Consider the following 17,577-nt stretch of genomic DNA (forward strand, 5'->3'; position numbering starts at 1 on the left):
TGTGGTGGAGGTGAAGGTGTGGCTGCTGCTCTCTGCCTTCAGCTGTGTGGTTTTGGGTCAGGTCTCACCCAGCTCTGAGCACAATGCAGGGCTCCTGTATTAGCAGTGATGAGAGTTGAGGCTATTCGCCCACCTTTGCTGTGGGCAGAGAACAAAAAGGACATTTGTGCAGTGACACTGCACTGAATGTTCCACATCGCTGGTTTATTTTACCTGTGCGGAGCAAAGGGCACCAAAATAATACAAATGGGAACAATAACATATGGTAGCACGCTTCTAACTCCATTTAGTCTTCTTTATTTGTAAATATTTTTGTGGTTTGTCTGTGTTTTGAAGAAAGGAGGGAAAATTCTGCCTCTCTAGCCTTGTTTGAGGAAGGGGACAGGCAGCACTCTGTGGCTGTATTGCAGTAGATGGGTGAATACTCTGCATTTTGCTTGTCACCTGACAAGCTGGTTTATATTTAGATGAGGAGAGAAAGCATGTGATTCTAAAAGCTGTGTTTTCACTTGTGCCAGCCCATGTGTGCTGAGTTATCAGAATAAGGTTTTTATTGTTTGCTCTTATTTTTCCTGTGTCTTACTAGGGCTATGGTCCTGCTGTGTCAAACACATTCCTTGAAAGCGAGGTGTCAAAAGGAGAGGGCTTTAGAAAATTGAGACTTCCTCTGTACCAGCCAGCACAGCAGGTCTATTTTGAGGAGGAGGAAGTTTGGAAAATCCTGACCCTTTGGTGTTATCATCTTGGTCTGAGCTGGGCACTGTGCTGTGACACTGGGCAGGGCATTAGCTCATAGGTGACAGATACCATCCATATGTGAAATTCCATCCCCAAAGCTGGGGTTTTGTTCTCAGCTGAGTTGTTCTTGAGAACAGTTAGGAAAGCTCAAGCTTGTAGAGGAGGGAGTATGACTGACTATTCATTTCTATCTTCTGAGCACCCTGAGCAATTAAAGACAAAAGCCTTTGTTCCCTGGTGACTTCATTCTTAAGAAGCCTTTTTAATTTTAGTCTTTATTTTCAGGAAGAAATAATATGGATTTGTCATTGACAAGAAGGCTGCATCTCTCAAATGTCATGTCAAGGATCCACTCCATAATTCATGGGCTGGGGAGTGTGGGTGTCAAGAGGAGGGTGCATAATGGATATGAGAGATTTCAGTTCAATTAAACTACTGGTCTTAAAGGCAGCTTTTCTTGCCTTCGTGATATTTTCTTGACTCAGATCGCCACATTTTTTGCTAACTCATCCAGATAACCAGGTATTTTTAGTCTTCTTCAGTAAGACTGTAGTGGGTTATTGGTTATTTTTGCAAATCATCTTCCCCTTTCAGTGTGGTTGGGGACTTGTATAGTAATATCAGAACAGTGTTGGTTATTTCCTCTTATTTCTGCCACTGCTGCTGTGAGCCATGCATTTATATATGTGTAGAAGTGCTGCTGTTTCTGATCCTGCTCCTTGCATGGATTCTGGGAGTTCTGCCTGTTGTGTGATCAGATGTATTCTGTTCATGTGCTGAGAAGGGCATCTTCTCCCTCCTGGCCTGTAGGACCTGAGCAAGAGAACACCTGAGCCTGCTGGGGGTGTGGATGAAGGTGTGGACTGTTGGCATCCTAGCTGCTGGGAGGCTGTGGCAGGCTCAGACCCCCAAAGGGGATTGCTGGGTCTGCCAGATCAGCCAGGCAGGAGGGGACAGCTCCTCAGGGCTGGCACTGCCTCCCAGCTTTGCCTGTGCTCCTTCCCAGGCAGAGTAAATCAGCTGTCTGGCTGGCTCAGGCTGAGGGGAATTAAGCAGCTCTCCTCTGATTCTCTTCTCACAGTCAAGCTGGAGGTGTTATGAGCTGACAGCCGTGTTAATAAGTGAGCAGCAGCAATGAAGTTATCATGGTGATCACACAGCAAAACCAACCTGCAGCACTGGAGGTGCAGCTTTATCTCAGCATTTCTTCTTCAAGGGCTTCTTTCTTGTGATGTGTGTTTGTGTGCAGATGTGTGCAGCTCCTCTCTGCTGCCTGCGGTCAAAGCCCATCATCATTGTGGGAGGTGTGTGGGGCACACCAAGACCAGGAGCTGGGTTCAGCTGTGAGTAAGGCAGCAGTGAGCAAACACGTTGGTTGAGGAGTAATCTGTTTGCAGAGGAGCTTCCTACTACAGCTGACAAAACTGTGACATTTCAAAAGAAATAAACTTTACAAAACATCAGCTCACTGATACGGAGCAGAGCTGGCGGTGGGAGCTGTGTCCGTGTGTACGTCTGCAGGAAGTGAGTCACGTTCTTACAAAATCAGCATCACAAATATCCGTGGCGTTTACGACAATTCCCGTCTGGGGCTAAATCAGATCCCTTCCTCTCTCCAGGCTCTGCTCCGGCCTCAGGAATGTCTGCTGAGCCCAGCTCCTCCTCCTCGTCGCCTCCGTGCCCCGGCTCTGCCGCGCCGCCCAGCTCGCTGCACCTGCCCGAGAGCCGCCGGCCGCGGGAGCGCTCCCCGTCCCCGCTGCGGGGCTACCTCATCCCCAGCCCGCTGCCCACCCGCCGCACCAGGACCTTCTCGGCGTGAGTACTGCCCCGCCCGGGCCCCGCGAGCGCGGCAGCCTGCCCAGAGAGCGGGAAAATGCCTTTTCTCACCGCGCATTTGTGGGACTTTCAGAGAGTTGTAGAGAAACAAGGATAACTTATTAGTGTAAACGACCTACAAGTAGTGATTTCCTGCTCTGTTTTTCTGTTCTTCTCAAAAACTGTTTGTAAGGAAAATGTTTTTATTAATTAACCAATCAACTATTAATTAATTAACCAACCAATGTCAAATCTGTCTATAAAAGAAGAGAATTTTCATCTCTATCTATAAAAGAAGAGAATTCCAATATTCCTTTAACTATCTATAAAAGAACCAACCAATGTCAAACCTATCTATAAAAGAAGAGAATTTTCATATCTATCTATAAGAGAATTCCAATATTCTTTTAACTATCTATAAAAGAACCAACCAATGTCAAACCTATCTATAAAAGAAGAGAATTTTCATATCTATCTATAAAAGAAGAGAATTCTAATGTCCTTTTAACTATCTATAAAAGAAGAGAAGAAAAATGTTTTTATTAATTAACCAATCAAGTAGAATATGTCAAACCTATCTATAAAAGGAGAGAGTTTTCATGTTAAAGCTACTGTTCTGCAAACCAACTTTCTAATAATCTGTGTAATTTCTTACTCAGCAGTAACAGGACACGGCCAGCAGTCCCTGCACGGGGCTGGAGGGGGGCTGGTGTCTGAAGATGCTTTGTGATACTCTTCTCCAAGAAGTTCTGATGCCTTTGGACTTTCAGCCCAAGTGATTTTTAGTTTTTCAATGCTCTGTTTTAGAAAAGGATGTTCAAAGTCACTTGGCTTTTTAAGACAAAAGTTTTACAGGGAGGGGAAAATACACTGAGATTTCTCAAAACAGAGTTTGTTGTCTGAAGCTTTGCTTCACTTCAGACATTGGGTTCTGGCTTCCAGCACCAGTTTGTGTTGGTGCTTCCTTCTCAGATCCTGATTTTTTTTTGGCATGGTCTCCCTTCTCACTGCCCCTGAAGCACTGGACCAAACCTCACTGGAAGTTTTGGGTTTTTTTCTCCTGACACCTGTGCTAACGTCATCAAAGTTACATTTTAGGGATGCTCCATCACTTTTCAGAGGAAAGTGGCTTATTATTCAGTGGAATTATTTATTATTTCCTTGTTTCCTTTTCTTATTCAGCTTTTATACCTTCGTCTTAAGATTGTTCAAATAGACCTGTTAAAGAATATGCTGGTTATCAAGGAGATCAGTTATGCCTGATCTCCTTCTCTGAGGTTTTTTGTATGAGGTTTTCCATGAAACAAGGTAATAATTGTTTATTTTTGTAGTTCTTTGAGGTAGTGATCTTTCACCAGAGCTTTCCAGGGGCCCTGTGGTGCTGTGCAGGCTCCTGTGAGCCCTGTCCAGAGGGAACTCCTCCCAGTGCAGCAGCTGAGGATGGTGTGGCCAGGTTTGGCCATTGCAAAGAATCCCCAGTGCCTGTCAGAGGCCTCCCAATGAGGAGCAGACCTGAAGAAGGCAATGTGGGCTCCTTTGTTCATCTCAGAGCCTTTGAATCTGGGTACTATGTGAAGCTTCTGCCACAGCCTTTTGTTTCTGTGTGAGGAAGGTCTGGCAGTGCTGAATGGAAGCTGTGGCTGTAAGATCTCAGCCCCACAGCCAGCCTGTTTTGGGCCACTCACTCTGGTTGGTGTGCTTTTCCCTTTTGCTTCTTGCAGTGTTATCCAGCTCTTTTCTTCCAGAGTTATCCATGAGGATTTAAATAATAAGTCTCACTGATGCTTCATATTAATACTTCTGAATTCAAAATGAGGCAAAAAAAGAAAAGAAGCAGAAGAAAAGTTTATATATTGTCAGTTCCAAAAGTTTTCAAATGCCCTGAACTTCCTGATGGAAGTAGATTGCTAAAAGGAACATAATTGACTTAATAATTGGGGTTGCCCTTGAAAAGCAAGTCCAAGCTAGCTTGCTTCAATGCTGTGTTAATAATGAACTCTTTGTAAATCTTCTCAGCTGTTAATCTTAGTTTGGTTCTTACAAAAAGAAAGAATTTGTTATTTGGCTTCCACAGTTCTTTAATTAGTGTAGGAATCTTGCTGTATTTGTTTGCCCTGAAAACCAAAATAGCTCTGAATTTTTTTTTTTTTGTGTGTGTCCTCTTTAAACAAGAGCTCTAGGTGAGCAGTTGTATAAAGAGATGAATGTGACAGGCAGTGGCTTATTATTCAGTGGTATTATTTAATTTTGGTTCACTGGGAGTGGGGGGCCTCATCCCCCACAGTGCCTTATCTCTTTGAAAGATGCAATTGAACTTTAATAGCTTGTTTAGGACAGTGAGTGCTTTTCTGTGTAACAAGCACTTGTGAGGTCAGGTGTGTTGACAGCTTTATAGAGCTGGAAATCAAGTGATTTAATGGAGATTTCTTTCTTTAGCACTTTCAACTACATTTCTTTATTGTTAGTTTGATTTAAGGAACAAAGCTGTTACCATTCTTTAAAAACAATTTCATTTGGACTTCAGTAAAATTTAAGCATTTGGGACAATGATGTCCAAGTTGCCATGATGCACATAAACAAATGGCTGCACTGTCATTGTGCTTGAAGAATTGCATCAAAATCCTCTTCTAACATGGAACCTACTGGATATTCCTAGCATGAAGAAAGTTCTGACCTAGCAATGATCAGAGTAAACCCCATAATATGTCTAAACCAGTTGGTTTTCATTAATGGAAGTGTTTGAGTGAGTTTGGAACCCTGGATCCAAACCCTGGATCAGTGTATTTGATGCAGAAAAGGATTTAACCACACAGTTTTCAGGACAAGTAATTTTTTTTTGATGGCAGTACCATCAAAACCCTAAAGTTGGTTCTGCAAATGTGTCTCATTTTAAAATACAAGTGCCATGGCAGTGGAGGAGGAGGAGTTCAGGCATGAGTAGTCTGGCTGTTATGCACCACAGCTGGGCTTCACACTTCCTGTGAAATCTGTGAAAGCACAGCACTTAGGTGGACACTGGTACTCCCAAACTCATCAAAGGCAGAAGATTCGTACATTTAGCAGAGATTATTTGTTTTGGTGTTTGATAACACTTGTGTGGAGCCACTTCTCTTTTTTAACTGATTGGGTACAAGTGAGTCCTGCTTCCTTGTGCTTACTGCAGACAGTTCTCAACCTGGTATAAATAGTTGTGCTAGGGAAATGTCATGGCCCTTTGGTGTGATGAGGTTTTGTTTATCTCAGATTCATACTTCACTCCTCTTTAGAGCAAACACAAAATATGCTTGGTGTAGTGAATATAAAGCCCTAGCTGGCAAGCATGGAGGCAGAGGAGTTGCTGAGATAGTAATTCAGATAACATCTCTGGAAAGCAGGAAGCAAAGGCAGGATGGTGTCTGGAAGCGGAAGATTCTCACATTTAGTGTGGTGTCTGGAGGAAAACATGGCCCAGTGATGGAGCAGTTGGATTCAAGATGGCAATCGATGCATTACAGTGCTAACAAACATCATCTTCATCTGAGTGTCCCCTCCAAAGGCCCCAGGCAGTGCAGTGTGGGGCAGTGAGAGCCGAGCGCTGCTGCAGAGCTCACAGAGAGGGAGGGAGGGAGGGCTTGGCCACTGTGCCCAGTGTGCCTTGGTGACAGTGGGAGCGTGCCCAGCCCTGAGCTGCTCTTTGTGCTTCCTCCTGCAGCACGGTGAGGGCCTCGGAGGGGCCCATCTACAAAGGGGTCTGCAAGTGCTTCTGCCGCTCCAAGGGCCACGGCTTCATCACCCCTGCGGACGGAGGGCCCGACATCTTCGTGCACATCTCAGAGTGAGTTCTGTCCCTGTGCCTCCAGCCCCACTCTTCTCTGCACAGACAAAAGCAAGGCACAATTCTTCCCAAGAATATTCTTATCTCGTTTGCTGTGCCTGTGTTTGTGCCAAAGTAGAATGCAGTATGGAGATTGGTTACCCACAGTGATGGTGTTTCGTTTCCTTGGCCTGTCAGGGCCAGGTGTGTGTGTGTGTGTCAGGACTGTGGGCTGATAGTCACGAGATTCTGGGCAGGGTGTGCAGAGTTGAGTGCTTGGCAGATTCAGTTTAGATGTAATGTAATATAGTATAGAATAATATAGTATAATAAAATAATGAATTAGCCTTCTGATAAGATGGAGTCAGATGCATCATTTCTCTCTCCCCCTCATCAGGGCTTCCCTGCAAATACAAAATGTGCCCAAGGGGAGCTGCAGCTCTGCTTTGCCTTCATTACCAACTGCTCTCGACATTTCAGACACAATCTGGTTTATAATCTGTCATCCTTACTCCAGCAAAGAGGGGTTATGCAGATGTTACTGGCAGCAATAGATTATGCAGTTCTTTTCCTGTTGTTATTTTTATAAATCTGTTGAGTTAAAAACTAGAAGATGATCCTTAAATCTCTTAGAATAAGCTATGAGTTTTGCCCAAACCCAGAAACTTGCATTCACCTGAAGCAAATATTTCATGCAGTGTCTGGTTTTAACGTAAAGATTTATAACACTGAAAATTCACTACTTTTACTTTGCACTGCTTGTACCATTATTAAACTAAAGGTTAATTGCCTTTACTGTTGAGGAAAGTCACACTTTATTACTTCCTTGAATTTATCTAGCTTAGGTTGTGAGCAATTTATAGTTGAAGCTTTCTCTGTTAAAGGGTTCATTAGTACTTGAACCCTTTTTGTCCTGAACACACTGAGAACCACCCCCTCTGAATTTACCTTTTGATAAACTAAGCAGATAAAGCTTTTTAAGTCCCTTGCTGAGAATTTTTCTCCAGTCTAAGCCAGTCTTTGCAGCATGCTTAGAAAAGAGACTGAAGAATTTAAGCATAATGTTAAGACTATACAGTGCACACACACTTTCAGTGTAAGGAGATAAAATCTCCTCCAGTTCTGCTCTGTTTCTCTTTCTGTACATCCCATAATCGCATTAGCCCTTGATCCCCAGTCTTTGCAGCGTTGCTTACCTGCTGTGCCCTCAGCATCCTCTGCAGTGTCAAAGTTTGGTGCAGATCCAGCCTGGCATTCCCAGCTGTGGCTGCATTCCTGATTCCTGGATGTGAGGCTCCTGGCTTGGCTGCAGGGCAGCACATCCCCTGGGACAGCCCTGCCTGCTCAGGAATGCCCAGCACATCCCCTAGGACAGCCCTGCCTGCCCAGCACATCCCCTGGGACAGCCCTGCCTGCCCAGCACATCCTCTGGGACAGCCCTGCCTGCCCAGGAATGCCCAGCACATCCCCTGGGACAGCCCTGCCTGCTCAGGAATGCCCAGAACATCCCCTGGGACAGCCCTGCCTGCCCAGGAATGCCCAGCACATCCCCTGGGACAGCCCTGCCTGCCCAGGAATGCCCAGCACATCCCCTGGGACAGCCCTGCCTGCCCAGGAATGCCCAGCACATCCCCTGGGACAGCCCTGCCTGCCCAGGAATGCCCAGCACATCCTCTGGGACAGCCCTGCCTGCCCAGCACATCCCCTGGGACAGCCCTGCCTGCCCAGGAATGCCCAGCACATCCCCTGGGACAGCCCTGCCTGCCCAGCACATCCCCTGGGACAGCCCTGCCTGCTCAGGAATGCCCAGCACATCCCCTGGGACAGCCCTGCCTGCCCAGGAATGCCCAGCACATCCTCTGGGACAGCCCTGCCTGCCCAGCACATCCCCTGCCTGCACTGCCCTTGGTGTTTATGGCCTGGCTAATCTGCAAGGTTTAATGGGCAATTTTAATATTTGTTCCTAGGCTGGGATGTTGACCAGTGGCTGTTGTCTCTGAGGGTGTGTGTGTTAAGACTGATGTTTATTCTCCTGTAACCTCTTCTACCACCAGTTTTATTTTACCTATTGCTCACAGTACTGAAGCTGTATAATCCTTATTTGTTGTTCAGAGTGGTTATCCAGTGGTAAGTCAACAAAAGCCTCACCAAACCCACTCCCATTGCCCCAGCTGTCTTTCCTTGCTGTGTGTGCAGTACATGTCCTTGGAGAAGGAGCACTTGGCTTTCCTCCAGGTTTCTGGAATGTTGCTGCACTGTGGGCATTGACAGCCCAAAGCTTTGTAGGGCTCATGGGTGCAAATAGGTTCAGTGCTCTGACTTGTGTTCAGCCCAAGGAAGTGACATTTTTAATACCTCCTTTCTCTTTTGTCTAATGCAAATGCACTATTTCTCCTCATTTCCTGAATAACTTAAAAATAGCATTTCCTATGTCACAATTTAAAAAAATTTAACTGTGAACATCTAGTCTGACCTATACAGTTACTGATCAGCAGGGGTTTAGTTACAACAGCCTTCTTGCAGAAACATGAATTTTCAGCCTTCTAATGAATTCCTTTTAAAGAACTGTCTATTTTCAGTCCTGGTTTTTTTTCCCTGTACATTTTCTCTTCCAACTAGTTCAGTAAAATTTTCTTCAGTTATGTGAAATTATTCCTTTTAAAACCCTGGAGATGACTTTTTGATTGGGGTTGCTGTTTTGTTTGTCTGTACAAACTGAACTGCTCTTTCAGGTCCCTATCCTACTGCCCAACACATTTTTCTTTCTTGGACTTGATTCTGGGTGCACAAGGTGTTCCTGCCCTCAATTCCCCTCCACTCAGTAGCAACTCCAGAGATGTTTTTCTGTTTCCCTGTTTAAGACTCCCATATGTCTCCTATGCTGAGGTCCCAAGTGACATTACAAAAATAACTTTGTGTGCTGTGATTTTTGGTGCTCTGTGTGAGGCCCCTGTGACAGGAGTCCCCTCTGGTGGGCTGTGCTGTTGGTGTATTGATCCCATCTGCTCTCAAACTGCTCTCACTGGGAGCCATCAATAACCTGTACTGGAGTAACCAGAGAGCTGTGCCACCCACTCCCTCCATCCTCAAGCACCACTGAATGAGCCAAAAGGTTGTAAAAGTTTATGGCCAGCCTCACTGGTGGAGGTGTTTTCAGGCTTTTTTCAGTGTTTGTTTGGCTGGCACAGGAGGTTCTCTGCTCTGCCAGCCTCCCCCAGCTGTGTCCTTGCACCACCCTTGTGTGGGGAGGCTGGAGAGGGGCAGAGCTGCTCTGTGGGCAGGGCTGGGGGGCTCTGGGCCCTCAGACACAGCCCAGCCACGGGACCAGCCTGGCTCTCTCCATTCTCAGCTGTGCCATTTCAGTCATTCCACACCAGGAACAGGCTCCCTGTGCTGTGGTGTCCCTGCAGTGCAGCAGGAGAAGGCTGCAGGGCACCTCCTGTACCCCATCCATTCTGGGAGGCATCTGTACCTTTCTGGCAGAGGCTTTGCCCCACCATGGCTGCCAGTCCAGTGCTGAGGGTCCTCTCCCTCCCTGGTGCTCTCCTCCTGCCACAGACAGGCTCTGAGCCCACTGTGGTGTTTTTACTGACTTGGCTTTCACCATGGACCTCCACTTCTCCTCCCATCTCACAGCAGGCAAACCGTGCCCTTCTCCTGGCAGAAACTGTGTTCAAAGGCTCTTTTCCTCCCACTTTCAGAAACATCTTAGTTCATATAGATTTTGTAGGACTGAAGTGTTTTGTGTTTTTACAGCTCCTCTAGGTCAATTCTGCTCTCTTGAATTCAACAGCATTTTCTATTGTAGCAGGAATGGGCCACTGTTTGAAATGTTTCAAATGTAGGTACTGTCTCAGAGCTTCAGTTCAAAAATAGCTGATGTTTCTGCCTCAACCTGTTAGTGAAAAGTGCTATTATTGAAGTACTGAAGGTTTCAGCACATTGTGTTCTTTAATTACTCAGAGTATATTTGAGTTGCTGGAAACAGCTTTTCGTGCTGGAGGGTGATGGTGTCACTGTCTTAATCCTGATGCAAGGCAACACTGGAAGGACACATTAGTAATGCCTTTCATTTCAGTTTATTTCACAGTGAATTTGATAGATTGCTCTTTATTAACTGGAATTGCTTTTTGTGGCAGCATTCTGTAACCAGGCCTGTGGCTCAGGGGACGCCAGTGACTCTGGTTTGCACAGAGTTTTGAGATCCTCCTCATGTTTATCAAGTGATTCTTTTCCATCTATTTATTCAGTTAAATCTGAATGTGAGGGAGATGTTAGCCTGTTCACTGTCTCAGACATCTTCTCATGAAATGAAAGCGGATTGTTTCTCCCAAATTCTTCCCAAAAGCCGGGATTTCAGGAGCTTGGATAAAATGGTTATGCCAGTTTGGATTCACCAAGATAGACTGTTCCTCTGTGCTCATCACTAAGCTGTGATGATTAGTGAAGGTTTTAAGCATAGGCACCAGCTGCCTGACTTGCACATAGATTATTATGATTTTCAACATAAACTTTTAATTTGAGGAATTAAATTATTTTCTTCCGTAAGCTTTGAGGAGCTGTGAGGTTACATTTTAGTGAAAATGTCTTCCATAGGATGGGATGTCTATTTCCTGTAAGTTTCTTAATTTTTTGGTAAGATAATAACAACACTTGGGTTGGCATTTCCTTTTTATAAGTGAACATTAGCCAAAAAATAAAGTCAAATATATGTGGCATTCAAAAGCTTCACTTGATATCTGCAAAATTTTCTGTGTATCTGTGCAGGAATGTGGACATGTAGACATGTTTTATGAGTGGAAGTTGCACCAAAGCTGCTTTATTGAGATGGACTTGTGAGATATGGGTAGAAATATGTGATCATAGAATTGTTGGGGTTGGAAGGAACCTGTGGAGAACATCTAGGCCACTGTCCTTGCCAAGGCAGGGTCAGCTAGAGCAGGTTACACAGGAATGCATCCAGGAGGGTTTGGAATGTCCCCAGACAGGGAGGGTTCACTCTCTCCCTGGGCAGGGCCAGTCACCTTCGACATAAAGAATTCCTTCCTCATGATGAGGTGGAACTTCTGGTGTTTAGTTTATGGCCATTGCTCCTTGTCCCCTTGCTGGGCACCACTGGAAAGAGCCTGGCACCATCCTCTTGGCAACTGCCTTTGAGATAATTCAATCTAATGAGATCCCCTCTCAGCCCTGTCTCCTCCAAACTGAACTGGCCCTGCTCCTGCAGTCTCTCCTCTCAGGGGCTGCTGCAGACCCCTCACCATCTCTGTGGCCTCTGTGGGCCCTCTCTGGTGGCTCCTTGTCATTCTCCTGAGGAGCTCAGGCCTGGCCACTGCCCTGCAGCTGTGCCTCAGTGGGGCTGAGCAGAGGGCAGGGGACACAGCCCTGCAGCTGTGCCTCAGTGGGGCTGAGCAGAGGGCAGGGGACACTGCTCTGCAGCTGTGCCTCAGTGGGGCTGAGCAGAGGGCAGGGGACACAGCCCTGCAGCTGTGCCTCAGTGGGGCTGAGCAGAGGGCAGGGGACACAGCCCTGCAGCTGTGCCTCAGTGGGGCTGAGCAGAGGGCAGGGGACACAGCCCTGCAGCTGTGCCTCAGTGGGGCTGAGCAGAGGGCAGGGGACACAGCCCTGCAGCTGTGCCTCAGTGGGGCTGAGCAGAGGGCAGGGGACACAGCCCTGCAGCTGTGCCTCAGTGGGGCTGAGCAGAGGGCAGGGGACACTGCCCTGCAGCTGTGCCTCAGTGGGGCTGAGCAGAGGGCAGGGGACACTGCCCTGCAGCTGTGCCTCAGTGGGGCTGAGCAGAGGGCAGGGGACACTGCCCTGCAGCTGTGCCTCAGTGGGGCTGAGCAGAGGGCAGCATCACCTCCCTGCCCTGCAGCCACACTCCCCCCAGGGCACCCCAGGCTCCCCCTGGCTCTCCTGGCCCCCAGGACACATCATGGTCACTTGTCACCCACCAGCACCCCGAGGTCCCTCTCTGCAGAGCTGCCATCCAGTGGGTGAGCCCAGCCTGTGCTGGTGCCTGGGGTTATCCCTCCCCAGCTGCAGGACCCTGCCCTGGCCTGGGCTGGAGCTCAGCAGCTGCTCCTGCCCAGTTCTGCAGCCTGTCAGGGTCTGGCTGCATGGCAGCACTGGCTTTGGAAGGGCCTTTTGTGCTGGCTTTGATTTAATGTGGCTCTGAAGGCTGCAGAGATTATTTGTTTTGGTGTTTGATAACACTTGTGTGGAGCCCCTTCTCTTTTTTAACTGATTGGGTACAAGTGAGTCCTGCTTCCTTGTGCTTACTGCAGACAGTTCTCAACCTGGTAGAAATAGTTGTGCTAGGGAAATGTCATGGCTCTTTGGTGTGATGAGGTTTTGTTTTTCTCAGATTCATCCAGATTCACCCCTCTCTAGAACAAACACAAGTGAATATAAAGCCCTAGCTGGCAAGCATGGAGGCAGAGGAGTTGCTGAGATAGTAATTCAGATAACATCTCTGGAAAGCAGGAAGCAAAGGCAAATTCATTTGCCCGGAGTGAAATTTTTAAAAAGGCCATAATTACATTTTTAATAGCAACATGTACAGTCAGTGCTTCCATTTCCACCAGCCTGTCAGATGATCCACTGTCACCAAACTGGTGGTGGTGTTACAGCATCAGTGTGAGAGCTTTATCCTCCTGTATGGTGGTGTCACAGCTTTATCCTCCTGTGTGTCATCTCCTTGGCTCGTGTTCCCTCCTAGGATTAAATCAGCTCTCCCAGACACTCCCTGCTGTGGCTGCCAGCACACACAGTGCCTCTGGTGGCCTCCCTCTCCCCCTCTTGCTGTCCCACCTGTAGCTGTGGGATGTTCCCAGAGGGCAGACAGGACTCCCTGCAGTGCTGGCTGTTGGTGTTTCAGGTTCTGCCTTGCACTCAGGTTCCCATCAGCTTCCCTTCCCAGCTGGGCTGCTGAGGGCTGGGGGACATGGGGGAGCAGATCAAGTGTTGTGCATTAGAGCACTGCACCCACTCTTCTACTTCCCCAGAGCATTTGGGAGTGGGCACATGATGGAGATGGTTTGTGCCCCAGGATTTTGCATTTATCTGGGATTTGGCCTGAAGCCTGTGTACTTGCAAGGGCAAGGCAAGGAGGTGGCTCACCAGGGAGCAGTGATGGATGAATGACCACACTCTTGGTGTTTTAAAAGATTTTGTTTTGCAAAAGCAGCATATTTAATGAAAAAGAAAAAAGCATGCAGTGCTTGTGGGTTTTCTGCAGTTTGCCAGCACTTGGCTCTGAAGGGGAAAATGCTGCATTGCAGAGAGGCCTTCAGGCTGTCCTTCAGGCTGGGTTCCTGACCCGTGGGCAGTGATGGCTCTGGAGGACTGGTGCTGTGCTTCCCCAGGGACACTGGCACACAGCACCCCAGGGACACCCTCAGCTTGCTGTGCTTCACTTCTCCACTGTGGTGTGATCTCAGTTTTGCCTCCAGTGTCTGTAACTCACCAGGGCTGGGCTCCCAGGTGGGGATGGTCCCTTTCTGCTGGTGCATTCCAGCTGCTGTGCTGGAGATGTTCTGTCAGCTGCATCTTCCTGCAGGGAGAGCTCAGCTGTGTCCCTGATGCTCTGAGGAGCTGGCTCTGAGCTGCTTGTGTCCATGGAGAGATCATCTTGTCATGCTCCTTCCTTTCCTCTGTTTCCTGCCAGATCACTCTTTGGTGCAAAGCATTAGTGCCACATCTTCTGGCTTCTCTGTGGTGCTGCTCCTCTGCTGGAGTGGAACAATATGGGCTGGAAATTAAAATTACTTGGTAATTCTAAATTATCTGAGAGCTGAATCTGAGCTGAGAGAACAAACTTCTCTGGCCTCTCTGGCTTTTCTATGAACTACCAGCAAAACAGTTTCTGCTGACTGCAACCAACTGCTCTGGGGGTGCTGGGAAACCAAATCTCAGCTTTCTGATTGCCTTCAAAATCCTGGATGACTGACATGCTTTGGACAGCACACATCCTTCCTGATGGGCTCCCCTTCTGATGCTTTGCTGCAGGGTGAAGTGTCTGAAATAGGTAAATTATCTGGGGCAGGAAGGAGAGGCAGCAGAATTCCAGATCTTTCTTGAGAGGGGTTTGGAAATGAATAGAACATGGATAATCTTTTTCCTAAGGGTTTTCCACCCCCCCACCCCAGCTGGCTCAGAAAACTCCCTTTGCAGTGGTGCATGCAGGAGAGTCAGGTTGCTGTGGTCATTCTTGCAGTCAAGTCTCCCCTGAATCTGCCCCTCCATGATCCAAACTGTGCTGGCTGGGATTGTGGCAGGATCCAGGCTGGCTGTGTGCAGGAACAGGTGTCTGTCTGTGGCTGAGGGACAGAGGCATCCCTGCAAAGCTCTCTCCTGTTCCTCCTCCCAGGGTGTCTGTGCTGCCTGGGCTGGAATTGGCTGCTGGAAGTAGATTTGGAGCCATAGCTATCCCTGAATGGGGATTCAGACCCCATGGCCAGTGGGAGCTGGGCACCAGGGTGGTGCATCCACTGAACTGGGAGTGCAGCTCCTGGGAAGTTTCTCTGCAGCAGCTCAGGGACCAGGGGATGCTGGAGCAGAGGCCTTGGGTATGAACTGCTGGGATTCTTCAGAGTCTGAGCCTCTCTACACTGGTGTGTCCCAGTCCCTGGTGTGGCTGGTGGGACAGGCAGCCCTGCTCCTGCCTGCCAGCTCCCTGAGGTCACTGCTGGCTTTGTGCTGGCTGCTGGGGCCCTTGGCTTGCATGGCAGGGCATTTGGGATTAGTAACTCACAATGGTTCATTACTCTGTTGTATCTTGCTGTTAAAAACACCTCAGGTTTCTTGAGGCAAATGTTGAGGTGTTAAATGAGCTTTAAGAAGCCCAGGAGGAAACAGAGCCCATGGAAGTGCTCATGGTGTCACCCATGGCGGGCTTGGTGACCAGCAAGGCTCAGAATTCTCTGAAAACTCTTGTTCCAAAATGTTTCCATGTGACTTTGGCTTTGTCCCAAGAGGTTTAACTAGAGCCCTGGAATATGAATAGCAGCTGTGGGGAGGAAGAACTAGAACATTCCTTATTTAGGTAATTTCCTAATAACCTCCCAGTTCCCTAAAAATAGTGCAGGATAAAATGCTCCACCATACCAGACTGGCACTGAGCTGGGAAATGGGAGGTGCTGGATAATCTAAAACTCACTCTATTGTGTCTCTCTCTGACTCTAACATCAGGGAAGCATTTCCTATTTTTAGCTTGAATTTGAAGTTGTTGAAGTGCCTTAAGATTCCTGGGTATGTAGATATTCATTATTTTGAATTGAAAGTGCACTTCAATATCTCAAACAGAAGTGGAAACCTCCACATTCCTCTAGACCAACATTTAATATATGTGGAAGGGTGTAAGTAAAAAATACAGACCTAAAATTATTTAATCAATATGTAACATCAAAAAAGTCCATGTTTAACTTCCTTTACCAAATTTTCCAGGTAACTTCCATTGTTTACAGAATGTCTGTTGTAGGCTGAGTGTTCCAAGAGCTCTGTTTACTCTCTCTGATCTTTTCCAGGTCATTTCCTGCCCAGTGCTGGAGGTTTGCATCCTGCTGGAGGGTGTCCCCCAGCTCTGTGCAGGGCTCTGCCTCCCCTGCCACATCCCACCCCCTCTGAGGGCCATCAGATTGTCCTTTCTGCCTGCCCCACCAGCACTGCACAACCTGGCTGTGGCTTGTTCCTCCTTCCAAGCAGCACATGTAGTCACAGCAGGGCTGGAGTGGCTCTGTGCCTGTCCCAGCAGCAGCTTTTGGTGGCAAACCCTGCCCAGGGGACACTGCTCACTCTCAGCTCTGTTCAGGCTGCAGACCTTTGTCCTCTTGCTTTTCATGTGCACTGGGGGCAGTGAGCTAATGATCTCGTGTTTGTTAGGCACCAAAAATAACTAGGGATCACAAACCTGCAGGAGAAAAAAGAATATCTGATCTGTGGGAGGAAAGTTTAAAGGCCAAAAGCAGAGAATGAAATTGGAGATGTTTGTGTGGCCACAGCCTTTACACACAGCTGTGCAAAGGACAGGCCTGGCTCTGGTGGGGCAGGGTCACCTCAACAAGTGAGCAAAGACAGCAGAGTAGGGATCAGATGAAGCTGTCCTGGGGTTGAATGAGGTTTTATCACAAGCTCCAGTCACCTGTAGTGTCAGCTTGGATAAGCAGTGAAACCAAGACAGGATCTGATGCTGTCAGCATAATGCTCAGCCCTGCCAGAAATGCTCTCTAGCAGAGAAAAGTGCCCCTGGCTGGGCTGGGTAATGCTCAGGGCTCTGTGGGGCATAATCTGATCCCTTCACTAGAAGGAACACGAGAGTTTAACCTCATGATTCAGCATAAGAAATGTGGCTCAGCAAATATTTTGGTTTTTTTTATTTTTCCTTGGCAGACCAGGGGCTGACAGGCAGTGGCCAAAGAGTCACCCCCAAGGCCTGGGGGACATGGTGGCTTTCAGTGACAGCTGAGTGTGTGCTGCAGTCTGGGCCTTTGCTTCTCCTCCCCCTGGCTGCAGTGTGGGGTGTGTTAGCCATGTTCTGTGTGTGTGTACTGATTCACTTGGTCTTGTTTCTTGGAAAAGCAGAATCACTTTGTTACCAGTGTACCTGCAACACACACCTTACCAGAACCTGTCCAGGTACATATTCATATTTCCATTTAAATAAAACATTCCCTAACAAAACACCCATCCTTTTAAATGCTCAAGCTGCACTTCTTCCTCACTTGATTTTGAATATTCAAGTGATTCCTCATTTACCTCCATTTTTCAGGACCTTAAAGATTTTTTATATTGGTGCTTTGGGAGACTGTGAATCCACTTTCCTTTTACATTAACCATATTTACCTACTCTTGCAGATTTCAAACGTTTATTTTACTAACTGTGGCTTATCCTGTTTTACAGGAGGTTTTAAAAAACATGTAAGGTTCCTGTTTGTTAAAAAAAAAAGATGTTTCAGCCAAACCTGAGATCCCTTCCTGGGCAGGGCATCCGTTTGGGGGGTGGCTGTGCACTGGTGATGAGTTCCTGCTCCCCCTGGGGCCTGGGGCTCTGCAGTGGTGCCTGGAGCACCACGGGGAGATGCTGCTTCAGTTTTAGTGGTTTTAGCTTTATTGCAAGATTTTTTATCTCTTTTTTTTTTTTTTTTGCCATGAAAGATCAAGGTTCCTTTGATCCTTCTTGAGATTCAAGAAGTTTAAGTAGGAAAGGTGATGTCATTTTTTTTTATATACCA

At 47.4% G+C, this 17,577-nt stretch overlaps 1 protein-coding gene across 3 annotated transcripts in view; it reads left to right on the forward strand.

Moving 5' to 3' along the window:
* CARHSP1 (calcium regulated heat stable protein 1) overlaps window positions 1–17,577 on the forward strand; it is a 39,200-nt gene that overhangs the window by 17,242 nt on the left and 4,381 nt on the right. For 2 of the 3 annotated variants that reach the window (XM_077186992.1, XM_077186993.1), the window contains exons 2-3: window positions 2,358–2,553; window positions 6,245–6,367. In XM_077186992.1, coding sequence (XP_077043107.1) covers window positions 2,378–2,553; window positions 6,245–6,367 — 299 coding nt within the window. In that variant the 5' untranslated portion in view covers window positions 2,358–2,377. Of the gene's footprint in view, window positions 1–2,239; window positions 2,263–2,357; window positions 2,554–6,244; window positions 6,368–17,577 lie in introns of those variants that run through there. The other variant, XM_077186994.1, reaches the window with a different exon arrangement.

This window comes from Agelaius phoeniceus, chromosome 16 (assembly GCF_051311805.1).
Source record: "Agelaius phoeniceus isolate bAgePho1 chromosome 16, bAgePho1.hap1, whole genome shotgun sequence".
Classification (NCBI taxonomy): Eukaryota; Metazoa; Chordata; class Aves; order Passeriformes; family Icteridae; genus Agelaius; species Agelaius phoeniceus.